The 20,166-nt window shown below is 39.0% G+C and overlaps 1 protein-coding gene across 3 annotated transcripts in view; it reads right to left on the bottom strand.

Moving 5' to 3' along the window:
• oxr1a (oxidation resistance 1a) overlaps nt 1-20,166 on the bottom strand; it is a 175,168-nt gene that overhangs the window by 31,389 nt on the left and 123,613 nt on the right. For all 3 annotated transcript variants that reach the window (XM_066691490.1, XM_066691492.1, XM_066691491.1), the window contains 3 exons: nt 17,168-17,250; nt 7,088-7,195; nt 5,454-5,567 (listed from right to left, as the gene is read on the bottom strand). In XM_066691490.1, the coding sequence (XP_066547587.1) occupies nt 5,454-5,567; nt 7,088-7,195; nt 17,168-17,250 (305 nt within the window). The remainder of the gene's footprint in view (nt 1-5,453; nt 5,568-7,087; nt 7,196-17,167; nt 17,251-20,166) is intronic.

Raw genomic sequence — 20,166 nt, 5'->3', positions numbered from 1 at the left:
AGTGTACAGGCACACAGCTGGTGTATATTCATAGTTGGTCATTAGCTACTAATGGTCCTTCTTCTGACAACCCACGAATCTCAAAGACTGGTGGGTGGTTCCACCATGAAAAACATGTCAACAGCTGGAATAGGCCAGAGCGTCCCACTTCTCAAGACAAGCTGTAGAAACCTGCCACTTAACTGGGGCATTAAATGCATTCCTTTCAATTAACCGATTTACTAACTATAGACAGAAAACTCACCGGTGTTTCAAAAAGTGTGTGAAAGTCAGTCTGTTCTGCCATTTGACACAACTCACTCTGTAGGACCACTAAAACACATCACAAAACTTTACATCCACAGCTGAACTTCCCCAAATGCTGTGAGAAGGGCCACACATGTAATTCATCAGAAGAGATTTATGTGACTACATAAGAAAAGCTGAATTTATCAAACTCTGGTTTGCCCCTAATAATAAAGATGTCATTGGTTTTCCTTAAAAAACTGCCTTTCACTACAATTTGCCATTTTAGCACACATTTTAACTATTAAATGGAGTATGGAATGTACTATTTTTTTTATTATTACAAGAAGTACTTCTGACTAATGTTTTGTCATAATTTTTGCATTACAGTGTATTCATATTCGTGCCACCCAGAGTGAAGCACATACTAGTGTCTGCTGACAGTCACATGGGCTTCATATAATCCTGCAGCTTCTCTCTCTCGTGCTCTCTCTCTTGAAAACAAACATGCCAATATTTTTAGCCAAATAATTTAGAAGTCAAAGCTTCCTTTAGACATCAACAGTAATTATTGCATTAGGCCTCCTACACTTGCTTGACTTGCGCTTCACAAACTCCAATTAAACCTGACATCGCATTCTGTACTTGAGCAGTAATGCTAAACAAATTAAATGGGGAAAGAGAAACAAGGGCTGGATTCTCCAGAATAATAACATTTGATACGGTGATCATAACTTGACTGGGAATCAAGGATTGCTGTCTAAACATTACCACAGTGAGTTATGCTTAATAAAATAATAAGGGTCTTAAGTAGTTTCTTATTTTGAGTTATTGCAAATGCCTGCATGATATTATTTCAGTGTCTGGCCCAAATCGAGTTATCTAATCTGCAAGATGTGTGCAGTCCTTAAAGGCTCAATCTCAATTTTCACTGTGGTTTGAGACCTGATAACAAGATAGGCCTACAAGGACAACAGTTAAAAAATGCCCCTGCATTATTTTTTGGGGGGTATGTAGGGCCAGTGCTAGTTAGGATTGCATATGGAAATGATAAATGGAAAGTGAATCTTAAAACTTATGTTAATCACTGTCAAAAATATTTGTATGCATGCAAAATACATCTGTATGTGTCATAAGACTACAACTCCAAAAAAGAATGTTTCGTAAGACATTATAATCATACAATAACACGCACTCATAAAAACTCACTTGTAAACTGAAGCATATCAACACGAACCGTTGAAGTGGTTTTACGATGACTGTGACTTGCAAAGACTGTGAAATTACTGTCAGAAATATGGCACAGAGGTCACAGGCATTAGCTGCAGGATGGAAGGGAAATCGAATGCCGCTCTTTCATGGGGTTTCACACAAAGAAAATGAGTGAGAATTAGATTGAATACACAAACTTTCCAGAGAGGTTGGTTAGCAGTGTTTAACACTCAAAGGTACTCAGAGTGGGGTACAAGCACGTTACACCAACCAAACATAGGACATGTCGTTATTAGATGAACAGATATATAAACAAATTTAGTGAGATTGTATTTATTTATTTATTTGACAATACACACACATGCACTGAATGCAGCCAGAATATATATATATATATATATACACACACTCAGCAAAAAAAAAAAACGTCCCTTTTCCAGGACACTGTATTTTGAAGATAATTTTGCAAAAATCCAAATAACTTTACAGATCTTTATTGTAAAGGGTTTAACCCTGCTGTGATACCATGGGGTCTCTGTGACCCCACCCCAATGGTACTGTCAATGTAACTTTTTTCATGGTACCAGAGCAGGGTTAAACAATGTTTTCCATGCTTGTTCAATGAACCATAAACAAATAATAAATATGCACCTGTGGAACGGCCGTTAAGACACTAACAGTTTACAGACGGTAGGCAATTAAGGTCACAATTATAAAAACTTAGGACACTAAAGAGACTTTTCTACTGACTCTGAAAAACACCAAAAGAAAGATGCCCAGGGTCCCTGCTCATCTGCGTGAACGTGCCTTAGGCATGCTGCAAGGAGGCATGAGGACTGCAGGGCAATAAATTGCAATGTCCGTACTGTGAGATGCCTAAGACGCTACAGGGAGACGGGAAGGACAGCTGATCGTCCTCACAGTGGCAGACAACGTGTAACACCTGCACAGGATCGGGACATCACACATGTGGGACAGGTACAGGATGGCAACAACAACTGCCTGAGTTATACCAGGAACGCACAGTCCCTCCATCAGTGTCCGCAATTGGCTGAGAGAGGCTGGACTGAGGGCTTGTAGGCCTCCTGTAAGGCAGGTCCTGACCAGACATCACCGGCAACAATGTCGCCTATGGGCACAAACCCACATTTGCTGGACGTGATTTCCTGCAAAACAGGAATGTCAGTGTTCTGCCATGGCCAGCAATGAGCCCGGATCTCAATCCCAAATGTCTGGGAACTTGCAAGTGCCTTGATGGAAGAGTGGGGTAACATCTCACAGCAAGAATTGGCCAATCTGGTGCAGTCCATGAGGAGGAGATGCGCTGCAGTACTTAATGCAGCTGATGGCCACACCAGATACTGACTGTTACTTATGATTTTGATCCCCCTTTGTTCAGGGACACATTATTCCATTTCTGTTAGTCACGTCTGTGAAACTTTCAGTTTATGTCTTAGTTGTTGAATCTTTTTGTGTTTATACAAAAATGTACACGTTAAGTTTGCTGAAAATAAAAGCAGTTGAAAGTGAGAGGACGTTTCTTTTTTTGCTGAGTATAGGACTCCTTTTTGTCCAGTTACTTTTAAAGCAGAAGTCTTGCTTATTGAAAGTGTATTTACTGCCAACCACTATTCAGTCATAAATAAGTATTTTCAGTATCTGCAACCGTCTGTAACAGTGTGAGAATCAAGGAGGCAGCAGCTATAACTGCAAGCCACAGATGAGCGGTGCTTGCAAAATGACATGTTGTAAAGTAACAATAAAATAAAACATTATTACACTGTAAAACATATTTAATAATAATACTCCCCCAAAAATATCACCACACACTGCAACTGGCACAGAAAATGAACTACAGCCTAGATCATACTATACTCAAATTGTCATGCCTGTGAAAAGTTGCCCCTATGTAAAAACACCAACAACACTACATTAGTGTATGATTTACTGAACTGCAAATATGAGCTTAAAAAAAAAAGAGAGAAGACTAATAATATATAAAAAACCAAGGTCACCTCAACAGTTAATATTATAGCTGCTCAGACTAGGTCAGTGTTAACTTATTAATTGTAAGGTATACCAACCAAGTGCCATAATTGGTCCAAGTGTGTATTTTAACCTTGATAACAGTTCCTTTATAGCTTTGATGATTAATCCTGAGTATCCTGACTTCACATGCTTTATCAGTCCCACTGTGCTCCATAACACATCCATTGCAAAATCTATAGCACCACATTGTGGAGCAAAACAAGTACTACAGTCCTGAATCTCTTTCCCAAAAGCATCTCGTTCCAAAACAGTTTCCACTTCTTCATGAGACTAAACTAATAGCAAATATGACGTTAAGCATTAGACACTTAAATACTTGATGATTACTGATCGATATATATTTATATAAAGCTAGATATCTTAAAAACGACTTTCTCTACTAAAGTAACTCACCTGTGACAAATATAAACAGCCCTCTCAGATTGCAGTTAGGTAGGCACGTTTTAATGAATCTCCTGCTATTTCAACCCTAGGCAGGGGATAACAACTGACTTCCTGTCTCAGTCGCCCGGTTCTAGTTCCTAATTTTAGAACGACACAGCAGGAAATCTGAGCACATGCAAATAAGGGGTCAGTGAATCAGCACAGACGTCAACGAGCACAGGAGGCGCACAGAACAGAATCGGGCTTGTTTTTCCGCGGAAACACCAGACATCCACAATGCTGCCAGATATTATAATGAGTGAACACATATCCTTCTGCAAGATGTCTGGATTCTTCAAGCCAGGGAACAAGAAGTTTCATTGACGAGTGACATTTGAGCGAGGCAGATCTTTAAACTACAACCTCCTTTTGGGAAAGAACTGAGCTTTTTTCTCATTTGCATAAATCTATGGACAACTTCTCAAGACTAAAGAGGATATTGTCATCTGCTGCATGTTAAAGGCCTTGACTCAAAAGACTGCATATACTAAGATTACAGAAATCAGGAACAAGTGAACTCCACAGCTGGATATTGTATTAATTAAATCAAATGCTAAATTTTGCTGCGGTTAAAAAAGATAACTGGACCAAGAATGTGCATCTCTCTCTTTCAAAATGAAGACCTCTGATTAAAACGATACATTTTAAAAGAGTATATCCACTAGTCTGGGTTATTAAATGTAATACAACTAATACAGTTGCAGACTATGTAGAAACACAAAGCACCACATAGCTGGCAATTTGCAGGCTAATGGAAGTACAATGCTGATCTGGCTACAAAATAATTAGTCTCCCGCCTGCGATATTTTGCAAACCTCTCTCCTCAGAGTCTTATGTAAGTCATGATGAACACTTTTACGGCTATTAGACCAGGGCTTTGAGGTTCATTACAACACATTCAGGCATCCCCCATTTTTAAACGGAAAATTCAACTTTAAGGACTGTATAGCTTAGGAATTTCAGAAGCATTTGTTCAAAGATTCTCTTCAGCGTAAGAGACAATAGATGCGTGTGTGTGTGTGTCTTTGCATGCATCTGTAAAAATATAATAATTTTATCCTTCTAGAATCAGAAAATAGAAATAATGTGTCTGCAAATATGTATGAATGTGTATGTGGTGCATTGCAAAGTAGTAATTTAATCACAAACCCCTTTGTCAATAGTCTCCGTGAATGTGAGTCACCCTGGAGAAAATAAATAGTTACAAAATTAACCATTTGATGGAGGTTTTGTTATATTTCCGACTGACTGACAGACCAACGCACTATTCAATCAAAGTCCTTTATTTATATTTGTTTTAAGAAGACAACAATGACTCAACATCTAGGATGCCATTAAGGACAAATAATTTTGCTGACTAGATCTGACTTTCCATACTGTCAGTGTCAGAGTTGCTCCTTGGCCCTTGGTAACCTGGCGTGGAAATCGATAGCATAGCTAAACAAAACTAAACACTGTATGCAGTGGAGTGCCACCCTGAGGACTGCGAGAGCAAAGGCAAACATCCCCTACGCACACAGACACAGCTATGGGGAGAGGCTTACCGTCACTTTCTCTAGCTCTGCTTCAGACGAGGTTGGCGACAGAGGGCTGATGGGACTGAGAGAGGGAGAGCTCTCCACACTAGAGATATACTCTGGGTCAGGGACGTACAGGACCTGCAGAGACAGGATGGAGGCTTTTCTTAGTAAAGAATTGATATCAGCGAAGCAAAACATACATGCAAAACATTTTCTTTGTTCTTTTTAAATTCACATTAAACATTTTTACTTGATACCCTTATCCATTTAAAATCTTTCCATTATTATTAAGGCCATTCTAAGACACTGAACTTTCAATCAACTGAGACCTAACACTGCTGCCTATAATCTTATCTGGAAAACGAAATCATAAAAAACTGAATCAGAAAGGCCATGGAGATAGTGAGAACAATTATGTTACAGTGAGAAGGTTATTTGCCAGGCAGATACAGATAAATCTCCTCCACTCCTGTGCTGAGGCAGTTTTTGACGAATGCCAATATATTTCATCTGGGGTCGAGATTGCTCAGATGTGGTCCTTTGCAGTAAGAAACAAAGTTTACAAACGAGAGGAGGCCATTGGACCCATCGTGCTTGTTTGGTGTCCATTAATATATAAGTGGTCCAAGGATAATGTACAGACAATATAAGAAACAAAATAAAGTTTACAAAATACAATTTAAAACTCCCATGAGCAAGTAATACTAAAAACCTGAGCCTTATATGAAATTGTGACAGGGCCCAATTTAAACAATATTTAATTAAACCAACAGTTTGATTCATTTTCCATTTAATTGCAACAGGGATCAAATTCATATCCACTCTGGAAGAAGTAGTCTTTCGATGTGATTGCTGTAGAGCATAATAATCATCAAATGACTAATCAGGCACTAGCCCTGAAATGTGCATTTGCTACACTCCTGTTGTGGCTGGAGGGCTCTGTAGGACCCCAGGAGCAGCCCACCAGTCCCACTTCAGACGTCGAGTGGAGGTTCAAGCGCAGGGGGCAGTGGCAGTGCAGTCTATCTCAGCTATGCTAATGAAGACATATAAAAAAAATAAAAATCCAGCCATGTCAAGTGCACTTTAGATGTAGAATGTGGCTCCTTATTTCTTAAGTGTGGCATTATTAACACAGAGCATTACGGGACTCACTGCCCCACAGCAGTCGCACTTGAAATCATGGAAAGTAACAAAACTGCAATTCAGGCCTAGCTGAAAAATAATCATCATTGGAAACACGGTTGGGTACTTCCTAGAAGAGGCAGCAGTGTGGAGTAGTGGTTAGCGCTCTGGACTCTGGAGTGGAGGGTCATGGGCTCAATCCCAAGTGTACCCTTGAGCCAGGTACTGTACCTAGATTACTCCAGTAAAAACCCAGCTGTAGAGATGGGTAATTGTATGTAAAAATAAGGTGGTATTTTGTAACAATTTTGAGTTGCTCTGGATGAGGGTGTCTGCTAAGAAACATAATGATACTACTTCTAATAATAGAACCTTAACCTGATTATTTATTTTGCTAGGGTGTTTTTTGGTTCATTCTTTCTTGCATTTTAAATTTGTATCGATGGCTGTATTGTTTTGCAAATAGAAAATAAGGAATGAGCAGTCAACATTTCTCACACTACACAACACAGAAATAATGAACAATTCCATACCTGGCCAGGAACAACAGCACGGGAGAAAAGTTTGTTCAGCTGAACGAGCTCATTGGGAGTGGTGTCAAACTTCAGAGAAATGCTATTCAATGTGTCTCTGGATTCCACCTGTGCAAGAAAAAATAAAAACTTAATTCAGTGGTCTGTTGCTTTTTATGAAGAAACGACAAACAAAACAAAATTTAAAGGCCATGGACTTTTATATTCCCCTGCTAAAACTTACTACGAGTCTACCTACTCGTCTAAAGGGGGGAAAAAGTTAAATCATGTGGAAAAAGCATACAAAAAAGATTAAGTGTGGTAGGTGAGAATTTAGTGATCATTTGTTGTATTTCAGTCAGTCTCTCTAAAGTCAACTAATATGCCATGTACGCATTTTGTTTATGATGAATTCACTTTCTGATCAAAATTTGCCACCAAAATCAACATAGAAAACAGAACTCCAAATATCTGTGCAGGAAAACTCCAAACTGACTCTAAACTACAACATCTGAGAGTCTATAAATGCCACAATATATTTATGGACTTGAAGGATGCTACATGGATGAATTAAAATCAAGCAAATAGTTAAACTAACACTGACTATCAACTATTGTTCTCAGTAACTGAATCAAAATAAATAAATACTTTGACTAGAAGTTAATAAATAAAACTTTCCTTATCTCAATTGCTTTTGACTAAAGTACTGCCTTTTCAGCACTGATTCATACCTAATTTCACCACATTAATTAAATTAGTCTTTCAAACTACACAATATTTTACACATCATTATCTTTGGACTATTAAAAAAGACTTGACTTGAAAGCTGTACACTTTCTAATGGATGACACTGAAGTTTCCTTTTTCCTCTTGTGAAACAGAAATACACACTCAGTTGCCTTTCTGAGGAGCTTTATCCCTGGAAGAAACATCTCAGCAAATTAAAGCACTGACAAGCCTTCTGGGTTTTAGAAAGCCATACTACCCAAGATTAATAATCTGTCAGACTTGGGCAAAAATGAATAGAGCAATACTGCCACACTCATTTAGATTAATTGCAACACATATATTACAATTTTCCTAACCAATCAAATGCTTTAGAGTGGATTCATAAACACTGTATGTTACACAATGCAGCAGCCTATCCTAAGCCATTAATGATTAAAGCAATAACTTAATGTCTCACGTACAATGTGTAATTTAGAAACCTGTTCCGGGCAGTTAATTACCGTTTTTAAAGAGTTTACTTGATGCTTCTCTTCTTATGAAATTATTTTAGTATGATAGGTCAAATGGATTTGGCATTTACTTCATCCCAGTTAGGTGCTGCGAGATCAACTGTAGTTTACATAAAGATGTTTTTGCAATCACCAAAATCATTGGGGATGAAAGGGCGACAAAATATAGCCCATCTATTCCCCAAACGACTTTAACTCCGCTCTTAAAGAGTCTCCGGACACTGCGGGGGTCCCTTGTGGAACAGCTTGCTGAGGCGCCATGTCTAATTGTGGCTAAGGTGAGCCGGGCCCTGGAGACATTGATGCCAGCCACAAGGGCAGCGCTAATCTGAGCTGGGGACTCAAGGGGAGCATCACACTGGCGTGGACTATCCCAGAGGAATAGAAGAGGAAGGCAGAGCGGAAACGATTCACTGCATCGGTCTGCGGCAGAAACACTTAATTACGCTAATGGGCAAAGTGTATTTACCTTGTAAGCTTTAGGAATCTGTGAGACTGCTCTTCACATCGGCATAAGGTAGCTCACTCCCCAGTGTATCGTACAAAGCCTCGGCATCGTGGTTCACCAGGTTGGTTATCATGGTGAATGGTGCCAAAAACAACGTTTCTCCTGTTCGTTTGTCTAAGGTCCAATCAAGATGCCAAAGCTGAACACCATTCTGCTATAATCAATTGCTCTTGGCCATGGAGCATCCTAATTACCGATGACTTCATGGACTGGGGACTGGAAAAAGTGCAAGTCTCCAGCGCCACTCATGTTTTCAAATTCAGAATCTAGAATGTTTTTTTTATGAATCAATCAATAAATCAATTAAGAATTGCATTTAGAACAGGAACATTGATTAATGCTTGCAAATAACTTTTGGACAGGCCTGCATTTAATTTCAGGCACAAACCAACATGGTCTTTGAATGTTTTTAATGTTTACATAATTCCATTAAAGCCATTAGCACTCATGTATACCTCCAACTGGCACAGAAACCCAGTGACACTGAAGAGGAATTTTCCATCTCTAACCCCCCCCACCCCCCTGCCCAAAAATATTTCCAGAGGGGACAGGATTCAAATATGACAGAGATCTATAACGGTAATATTCTGAATAAAAAAGAAACCAAATGTTACATTTAAACTGCAACATTACTGTATTGAGTAAGTTTAAATTTAGGTTTTCATATACACTCACCTAAAGGATTATTAGGAACACCATACTAATACTGTGTTTGACCCCCTTTCGCCTTCAGAACTGCCTTAATTCTATGTGGCATTGATTCAACAAGGTGCTGAAAGCATTCTTTAGAAATGTTGGCCCATATTGATAGGATAGCATCTTGCAGTTGATGGAGATTTGTGGGATGCACATCCAGGGCACGAAGCTCCCGTTCCACCACATCCCAAAGATGCTCTATTGGGTTGAGATCTGGTGACTGTGGGGGCCAGTTTAGTACAGTGAACTCATTGTCATGTTCAAGAAACCAATTTGAAATGATTCGACCTTTGTGACATGGTGCATTATCCTGCTGGAAGTAGCCATCAGAGGATGGGTACATGGTGGTCATAAAGGGATGGACATAGTCAGAAACAATGCTCAGGTAGGCCGTGGCATTTAAACGATGCCCAATTGGCACGAAGGGGCCTAAAGTGTGCCAAGAAAACATCCCCCACACCATTACACCACCACCACCAGCCTGCACAGTGGTAACAAGGCATGATGGATCCATGTTCTCATTCTGTTTACGCCAAATTCTGACTCTACCATCTGAATGTCTCAACAGAAATCGAGACTCATCAGACCAGGCAACATTTTTCCAGTCTTCAACTGTCCAATTTTGGTGAGCTTGTGCAAATTGTAGCCTCTTTTTCCTATTTGTAGTGGAGATGAGTGGTACCCGGTGAGGTCTTCTGCTGTTGTAGCCCATCCGCCTCAAGGTTGTACGTGTTGTGGCTTCACAAATGCTTTGCTGCATACCTCGGTTGTAATGAGTGGTTATTTCAGTCAAAGTTGCTCTTCTATCAGCTTGAAGCAGTCGGCCCATTCTCCTCTGACCTCTAGCATCAACAAGGCATTTTCGCCCACAGGACTGCCGCATACTGGATGTTTTTCCCTTTTCACACCATTCTTTGTAAACCCTAGAAATGGTTGTGCGTGAAAATCCCAGTAACTGAGCAGATTGTGAAATACTCAAACCGGCCCGTCTGACACCAACAACCATGCCACGCTCAAAATTGCTTAAATCACCTTTCTTTCCCATTCAGACATTCAGTTTGGAGTTCAGGAGATTGTCTTGACCAGGACCACACCCCTAAATGCATTGAAGCAACTGCCATGTGATTGGTTGGTTAGATAATTGCATTAATGAGAAATTGAACAGGTGTTCCTAATAATCCTTTAGGTGAGTGTATATGGCCCTATTTATATATATGGTAAATTATACACCTGCAACCCATCATTTAATATCCGTTATTAAATGTTCCTGACCTAGTTTGTCTTAGCTTATAATATTAAAAAAGAAGTTTGAAGTCCAGGAAGTAAAATTAATTCCCATATTGTTCAGGTCAGCAAGATACAATAAGGTTTTAGGTCCAATTTGAAACAATCCATAAGGGTCCCACAGGAGAACAGCAAGAGGCAGGTATTGGCTTCCTATTACTCAGACACAGCATGTCACCCAAGCCTGCAGGTACTGCCTTATAATCACCTCGATGGTTGCTCCTGCTGCTTAATTAAATCCAGCTATTAAGCACTTATTAGTTTGTGTCTGCAAGGACCTGCTGGCTTGTTCTACCTGCAAAGTGCTGACACTGGGTTTATAATGGGCAGTGATTAACTTCAGTGCATGTAAGCTCGCCTCCAATAAGCCCAGAAACAGCATTTCCCCTTACGGACTAATTGATTTATAGGAAACGAGATAGCTGGCATTTGGAGAAATGAAAAGAAACTGGAGCTGGGTATTGATTCATTTTGCTTTAGATGTAAGGACGCAAACTACACGACACCAGGAGAAACAGTACTGTATGCTGCGGATGAGAATAACGACAAAAAGAGATGTCCCAAAAGCACTGGAATAAATACATTAACAATAGCCACGAGGATGGCTCATGTAACAGAAAGAACAACTAAAACAATATTAAAAGAAAGGAAAGATCCGTTTACAGCAGATATCTGAAATAAACAGCAGAGATCACCCGAGGATTCCTACTTCAATCTTCCCACTCCCACCATCCTAGCATTTCCAGCTTACTGATCAATAACAGGCAGCCCACCTTGCCGAGTAAAAACCTCCCTATCTCCTGAAACAGCACACACGGGGAAAAAAAACCCGATTAGAGAGACAGCTGTTTGAAGTTTTCACTGACAGGTAAAGGGATTGGTGCCAGAGATATGAAGCGGTTCATTTCAGATTCACCACACTGATGAGCTCTTGTGATCTCACTCATCCATGTAAGTGAAGTTTCCTCACAATGTTTACAGCTGGCAGATAATATTAATCACAAATTTTATCGGGAAAGGTCATAGAAAGCTATACTATGTTGTGTTCAAGGTGGTGCAGACATTAACTGGACATGGTGGGGATGGTGTCTGGAAGAAACCATGATCATAGGCAAAAAGATGTTGTCCCCAAGTGTCTTGGTTTGAATTGGTTCTGATTCTTTAATTGAGCATTTTAATTATGCAATACTCTGTGGCTGTCAGTTGAAATCCTGAATTAAAATATTCCAGGTATTCCAGCCAGTTCAGAAACGGTAACTGTGAGACTATATTACCAGTGCACAATAGTCTGCAACCTATTGGTTAAGCACTATGGACTGAAGCATGTTTGACATTGATGCATTTCCTATTTCACTGCCAAGCATTTGGCCTTGAGGGATATTTCCTCAGTGAATATTTTCTGCTGGATGATGCTATAGCTTTGAAAGTAACTATTAATGAAAAAAAAACCTAGAATACACAAAATGGAATATAATGCATCCATCCATCTAGTATCAAATAACTGCTTTATTCAGTACAGGGTCGCAATGGGCTGGAGCCTAATCCGGGGGACACAGGGAGAAAGGTGAGGTACACGGTGGACGGGATGCCATGCCATCACAGGGTAACACTAAGGGCATTCAACCTTAGTAGTGTCTCTTTGGGATGTGGGAGGAAACACCCAAAGTAAAGCCAGTGCCAACCACTACACCGTCATGCCACCCACCATGGGATATAATATAAAAATATTACACCAGCTGTGTCTTTAATTGCCTGCTGTAAACAACACAAGTGGTTGAACTTGACAGGAGGGTAGAACTGAACCTACACGACCTCTATCTGACCTCACGATGTGGATTGAAGATGGAGCAAGAAAGAAAAAACAAGCCCCCCACCAATGCAGGAATGGAAAACCCTACTACAGCATTCATTTAGTTTGGTCTTGTACTGCATTGTTGAAATCCCAAGGAAGAAATGGATAAAGCTGGATATCTTTGTGTGAAAATTTTTATTACAATGTCATTACACAGTAACTAAACTATAGCCAAAGTTAGTGTTTTAATATTACCAGGGTATCGTAGTTAAAACTGTCACTTAAACACTTCTTTTTTTTTCTTCTTTGCTTTAATATTATTCAGACCCTATACTACTTCGATGAAAGTTGTAACAAGAAAAAGAATGCCTCGATTAAACCGAGCACTCAAAAACATTGTCTTACACAATCAATAATATCCATTATTTACTGGACCCCAGTACTGTAATATTAATGTGTTTGGATCATTAATAATTGGTGGCCATCCTCTCTTACTGGAAAAACATAACATAACATGAAAAACGACCATATTTTATCAGCGTGGATGGATTTTATGCAAAGTATTGCATCTGTACCAAAATGACCACCATCATTTTACATAATTATACTGTTTATGAATGTTATAATTTAACAATCTTCCATGTTGTTTAGCTATGGACGCCAGATTCTTGCAGCTGGTGTCGAATCGTAGTAGGTAGGAAGAGTAGGAGAGAGTGTGTTAAATGATGAGACCAGTTTCTTGAAATCAATCAATAACCTTTTAACTGTGACACTTGGACACATCTCATTCTCCCTGTGATGGCTAATCTACACCCTCCTAAAAACAGCAGCAAGCAAATGACCCACAAAACCAAGTTCCAGAGGTTTTTACTTATTTTACCAAATAAGGGATGTAGGGTTAAATTGGCTTTGATATCATTAAAACTAATAATAAAACAAAGCCCACCACTTAAAATAATTCACGTGCAAATAGCTTCATCATATTGAAATGTCAAAATTGACAACACTGACACGGTTCACAAACACAACTTACACCGATTACTCTTGTGTGTCAGTTGCTATAGCAATTTGACTGTTACCTCCCAGACGATGAATGGTAGGGAAACCAGTCAGGGCTATTCATCCACACTGGGCTATTGGAAAGTGGTATTTGGTTACCATGACAGCATCTTGAAATAAGTAATTTGGAAGAGCCATTTCTGATAATGGTGACATTTCAGTTATGTCTTTTTGTAAAGTAACAGCTCCGATATCCCCTTAGGAATTGTGTCATATAAAAATGTTTTACCTGTTCATTCAGTCTGTTCTGGATTACTTCGAATGACTCTCGGTCTACTTTGGTGTGAAGCCAAATGACTCTTAATTCAGAAATTAACTTCTGCAACACGAATCTAATGTCTCAGATTATTTGACCACAAAATGTACATGTCAATTTGAGTAAGGTTATTGAAAGTGGATATAAAATTGGTCTTTCACAACCACCAGGTTTTAAAGAAAACAAATTGATAGCAATTCAGGCATATAACAAATAAGGATCAATTTCTTTATCATTAAAATAAGTCATACAGCCACATTTCCAATAAGAGTAGCAGTACTCTCAAGTGTATACTATATTTTATATTACACCTCATGGCATGGATAGTCATGGGCTGAAAAGTTTGGGGTGGGATTTCTATCACAGTTACATTGCTATATTCCAGGTCTTGGCAGAACAGCCAAATAAAGTCAGGTGTATTTCTCTTATACAAAGCGAGAACATCGCGGTTGTCTTTCCAACTGCAGTTATTTCACCAGTTTTTGTATATTGTAATTTGTACATGGCAACTGAAAGACCTGTGGTGATAGTACTAACTCTTAGCAAAGCTTTAACTGCAATATATTAGTGAGGACATTTATACAAGAAAACCTTTAAATGGATAAAGCAGAAAACACCACCGGTAAACAACAGAAGCAAATGAGGAATTGTCAGGTGTGGAGTTAGATTACAGTCCCCCGTGCAGCATCTGTTTTCATTATTCTTAATACCGAAGCACTCGGCACACAATTGAAAAGTAAGCAATTGAACATGTTGACAATGTGATATGTGTTTAGCTAATTTGAAACGATGACCTTTTGGCTGCGATCTGAAATTGTTGCAATGTTTTTATTGGGATTTACTGCATGGCAGCAATAACCCTACATGATTCAATTCATTCCCTTCAATTACCCTTAATATTAATGAAAACTGTTATCAAAGGATACCTAAATATGAACCTGACTATTAAGAAACAGTCCTTTTTGCTCTTTATATAACTATGCTGTGTTAACAGGGGCATGGTGTCCCACGTTTGGTGTTTATTCCAGTTTATTAACTGCTTAACAGGTTAAATAATGGGACTTAATTAGTCAAAATGACCATGCGTTCAAGACTGATTGAGGAGAGGTCTATATAACCTACAGGATTAAATCTACTCATCTGCGGGTAGCAGTTGTGGAAAAGCAGAGTAATATCTGCCGTGTAATCTGTTCCACCAAGAACAGACTTTAAAAAGACTTATTAAAGCCACCGAGTGGAAAGTTAGCCTGGGATAAAATTGTCACAGATCGCAGTGCAGCCCACCGGCCAATCATTGCACTCAAAACACTGGAAGACTACACTACAGTTTTCTCATATTAGGTCAGAATTGCAATTAGCAGGAAACTCTACTGGGGAGAACAAAAAATCCACCTGAAAATGTTAAACAAAGCTATCAAAAGAAAAAGCAGTCGATACAAACAACCTCAAGTAAAACCGAGCATAACAATACTTGGCAGACCAAACTTTTCCCAGCCCCCAGAGATTTGGTTCATTTCAGGGACCTCGGTCAGAAATTCATTAAACTAATTTCTAAATCCCTTCTGTTTTTTTTTTTTTTTTTTTTTTTTTACCATTGTCATCTTTCATTCTCTCCTCTCTCGGAGTTCAAACGCTTTTTAATTAGCTGCAGGTCATTGAATAGGAGGACCTCATTGAGCTTTATCAGTGCCAAAGCAGATGGTGTTTCTAGCAGTTTTTTGAAAGAAGATTCTCTTGATAAAAAGGCTTTCCTGTTCTCTGGGCTGCTTGAGATTAGAAACTTATCTGGCCAAAAAGAAATACGTGAAAAAATAGAGTAAAACAAATTATAAGTTTAGGGATTACCAAAGACGGGTGGGGATAACAACGTAATCACCATAATGACTTTTGAATTTTAGTATAAATATGCGACAAAGGACTAAAATCATACCCATGTCAGTCACAGTGCCTTAAACACACCCTGGGGGGCATCGTTGCTGCATGTCAACCAACTTTACACATTCTGTGGCACCACATCTCCAATCTATCACTACATCTCCAGTTTTTTGACAGCACAACAACTATCCTGGCAAAGTCATGGGCAACACCACGTATAATGGATGAGTGAGAAATGAGAATCTTCACAAGAGATCTAATGGCGATCTATCTTTCCTGCATCTGACAGACGCCACTTCACCCGTGAATATCCCGTCTTGCTATCAAGCCCTTTTAATGGTCTGCTGATGAAAACAATTGTGTCGTCGATCTCCTACAACACTGTCAGCGACACGCTTTGCAGGAGAGTCATTTATCAACACCTGCTCAGCCGCAAACGTGTCTCCGGACTCTGAATGCACAGGGCTGCTGCACAAAAATAAACGCTCAGCGTGTTCAAATGATATAATTACATCTGTAGAGCAAAGAACAGAACCAGCTGCTGAAATGTGCTATTAAGTCGAGCAGAAATCAATTCGCTTCTCAAATAATACGTCTGGACACTTGCTATTTTCAACACAATGCTCCCTGCTTGTGACTATTCTCCAATAACAATTCAGCCTCCCATTCGGCTGCCTGTCGTTTCTAGGGAGTGTAAGAACCTGACTGCAGCTGGATTTGAGGGTCATTTGAAGAACATACAACAGACAGAGCCAGGCTCCATTTTCAGTGAATGCCTGGGAATAGGAGCTTCTCTCTCCAGGCACCAAATCAATGGAAATGATAACACAGTTGGAAGGTCATTTGGAAACAGTGCTGGAATGCACGCTGATAACAAGCTCACAGAAAAGAATAGGGGAAAAAAAGGACCGAGACGCTTTTCATTGCCAAAAGATTTTAAAGAGTTTTGCTATACACAGGTATTAATTCTTATCTTTATTCCAATCCTAAGCTGCACTTATCGTTAATCATTTTGATTAGCTACACTTTAGAAATGAAATGCCTACTGTTTTGATACAAATTCAAGTCAATACAGTTGAACAGTTGTCTCTGACTTCACTTAATGTTAATGAGAATGATCAAGGTGTTTGTGTGTGTGTTTTTAATTACTTGAATTCCTTTTGGATAAACAGAACAACAAACATACTACTCATGCAAACAGGCAGACAGGAATGAAGAAAAGGAAAAGCTACACAGCTTCTGAAAACATGTATGATGGTTACAGTTTCCAAAACCCAGCACTGAAAGAAAGGCATCTGTTGAAGCTAAAACAGGAAAGCATCCTAGGTGCTAACATGCTCCTTGTGCAGAAAAGAAAAGAAAAGTACCTTTGACTAAATGAGCATTTACTTACGGAATATTCAATGGTCCCTTTAGGCTTTTGGAAAGACATCCGACGCCCATCTTTCTTTTCTGGAGTCTTCTTCTGGCCGGTATCTGAAAGCAAACGAGGCAAGGTGCGCATTACATTCATGTTCCTCTCTCCCCAGCTTGTCACAAGCTGCTGATTCCAGCCCTGTGGGCAGACAGCTCATTCGTCAGCTAAAAACAGTTTGCGCTGCGAGAGACTCTACCCCTTTGCTTCTCTAAGCCAGGCAGCCAACTGACAGGCACAGATTTCTCTTCACCTCGCTGTTCTCAAGCTTCATCTTCCAGACAGACAAAGACCACCATGACCTCTATGAGGCTGGGAACAACAGCAATACCTGCTAGCTTTCAGTGGGGTCATTAGTATGGGGAAGGCTGAGCAGCTGACTTCTCACAACAGGCAAGGTTACCCCCTATTATACACGCACTGTTTAAAGCTAACAGGCTTTACTTATGTTGCTATGACAGAGAAGCATGGTTACACATGAGTCACTGTTAGCAAAATAGCTATTTGTGGGACATCACATTAAGAAGAAGGGAAAAAAAATCTGTCAAACAAAAGATAAGCAAGTAAGTGCACTCTCTCAAGGTAAAACCCATCTTAGAACACATAACATGCACTCATACTAAGGCAGTTAATGTAATCTATTTAAGGTGTTAAACTACAATAAATGTTTACTTTGTAATAGTGCAAATGGTTTACTGAGGAATTCACTGCACTGTTGTCAGACCCATTGCTACTGTCTATCTTATGCATGCATTGTCATGTTGTTGATTTGTAATTTGGATGTACTCTTTTTTTATCCATTCTTGTTTTTTTCTAAACTGAAACTGGAGTTGATTAAAATGTAAAATGTAATACATTGCATTTCCCCCATTTTACAGCACAAATACACAAACTGAATATTGTAAGGTGAAATGCCAGGACTAAAGAAAAGTACATGTTCTGTTTCCTCTGGTACCCAAAGGTATGAAAACACACACACACACACTAAATCAAATGAATCATTGAATTAATATGACTCATTGGTTAACATGAGATTATATATATATATTTTTTAAACCATCCAAAAATTCTCTAGTTGTTTTATAGGTTCTGTAAAATTATATGAACCAAACACAAAATGCCAGTTTGACAGGAAGAGGAAATATACACAAGAAGGTCCCACTTGAAAAGATATTGCCAAACAGTCCCATGACAAGTCGATTTTGCCAGACGTGGAACTTAATCTTGCCCCTGATAAACACCTCTTCCTTCTTTCTTAAAGGCAAGCTAATGACATTGTAAAAATAAAATATTAAAAGTACATGGCAAAATGGTGATTCGATAATCAGCACAACTGTAATGATTTCCTTAGTTCTTCCCCAAGAGAGACAAAAATGAAGTAAAAATGTTCCAGTACTGTAGAAAAATTATAAATGTTAATTAGAAAGAGTGTGAGCAAGACACAATCTAGAATCTAAATCTAATCTAAAATGATATTACGGAGATAAGATTGAGGCTTTTCTTAAATAACATTGTACAGACTGAAATGAGCTACAGGGGTCTTGCTGTCATATATGGAGAACAATCATCAATTATGTGAAACTTCACGTCTCTGAGACAAAAGACAGAAATGACAATGAGGAACTAAAAAAAAAAAAAAAAGGTATCTGCAACCACGAAGACTGCAGCCTGGAGAAGTCACAGAATTGCTGCACAGAAGGGGGGGGTGCAACTTTCTAAAATTAAACCGTTGTCCACAGTGCCAAAAAACAGGGTAGCTCTTCAGCAGCACAATATATTTCCAGACACAGACCCAGATCAGTACAGAAATGAGATCCTGTAACCTCAAACTACAGCATGAAAATACGGAAGCTCTCCCCAACTCTGTCCTTATTGTGGTCAGAGAAATGTAGGGCAGTGAACCTTCTATGCACATTATTGTCATCCTTCCATTTTCTGCCTTCAAGTCGATCAAGGAAATATAAACAGCAATTTAAAATCGGCAGTTTCCAAAGGACATTTGCATGCAATCCGGCGATACTTCAGTTAATAAAATGCATCCAGTGAAAGCGTTCATTTACAGTGCATGGCAAATGCTGTTGGTAAATACAGCTGAAGCACTCCTTTCACATAAACCTCCTGGTATAATAAAATTGAATCAATACATGGAACAAAAACAACAACATTACTCACACAGTCCCTAATGTTCTCCACAATTATCCTTACTTAACCCACCAGAACATCTGACCCAGAGATAAAGCAAGACTACTGTGGTGCACACCTGTAGGTGTATTTTGGCATAGAATATAATCTGCAATTCTGACATCCAGTGCATTTGTGATGTGCACTGAGTTGGTGATACAAGAATATATCTGCAGCACTTGAAAAAAGATCTTAAGAGCTTGAATAAAATATATTACTTTTATTCCCCTGAAGAGACAAAGGCTAGCAGTTAAAAATAGTAGGAAGGAAACTGTTGCCAATACAAACCCTATTGCTTAATAACTCTCATTTCTCACTTGATTCCCTTTTTCAGTATTACTTAATCAGACCTCACTCTCGTAAATCATTCAACAGATATTAGAAGTTTGTTTTAAAGTTCTGTCCATCAGAGTTATTTAACTCTAAAGCAAGCATGACTGTTTTTTTTTTTTAACCCTTCTGAATTGGTGCTCTGTTGTGACAATACAATAGAAATATTTCACAATGTGTCTGGAAAACAGAATACATGGTTTTGAATTGTTTTGGTATAGGAATAAAACAATGCATGTCTTAAGTTGAATCCTCCTTCACAGTTTAGCCAGGTTAGACTACAACCGATAATGCTTTTGTTGACTTAGTTACAAGCCTTCTTTATTAATCAGCTTGGGTTTTGTTTTCCATCACAAATATTCAGGTTTATGGAAGCTCCTGTGGAACTGTATGCTATTCTATCAAAGAATAACCTTATGGCAATATGTTACACATTTATATAGCTGGCTTGATTGGAGGGATAAAAC

This window comes from Amia ocellicauda, chromosome 18 (genome assembly GCF_036373705.1).
Source record: "Amia ocellicauda isolate fAmiCal2 chromosome 18, fAmiCal2.hap1, whole genome shotgun sequence".
In the NCBI taxonomy this organism is placed as follows: domain Eukaryota; kingdom Metazoa; phylum Chordata; class Actinopteri; order Amiiformes; family Amiidae; genus Amia; species Amia ocellicauda.
This window is presented reverse-complemented; position numbering and strand designations above follow the sequence as displayed.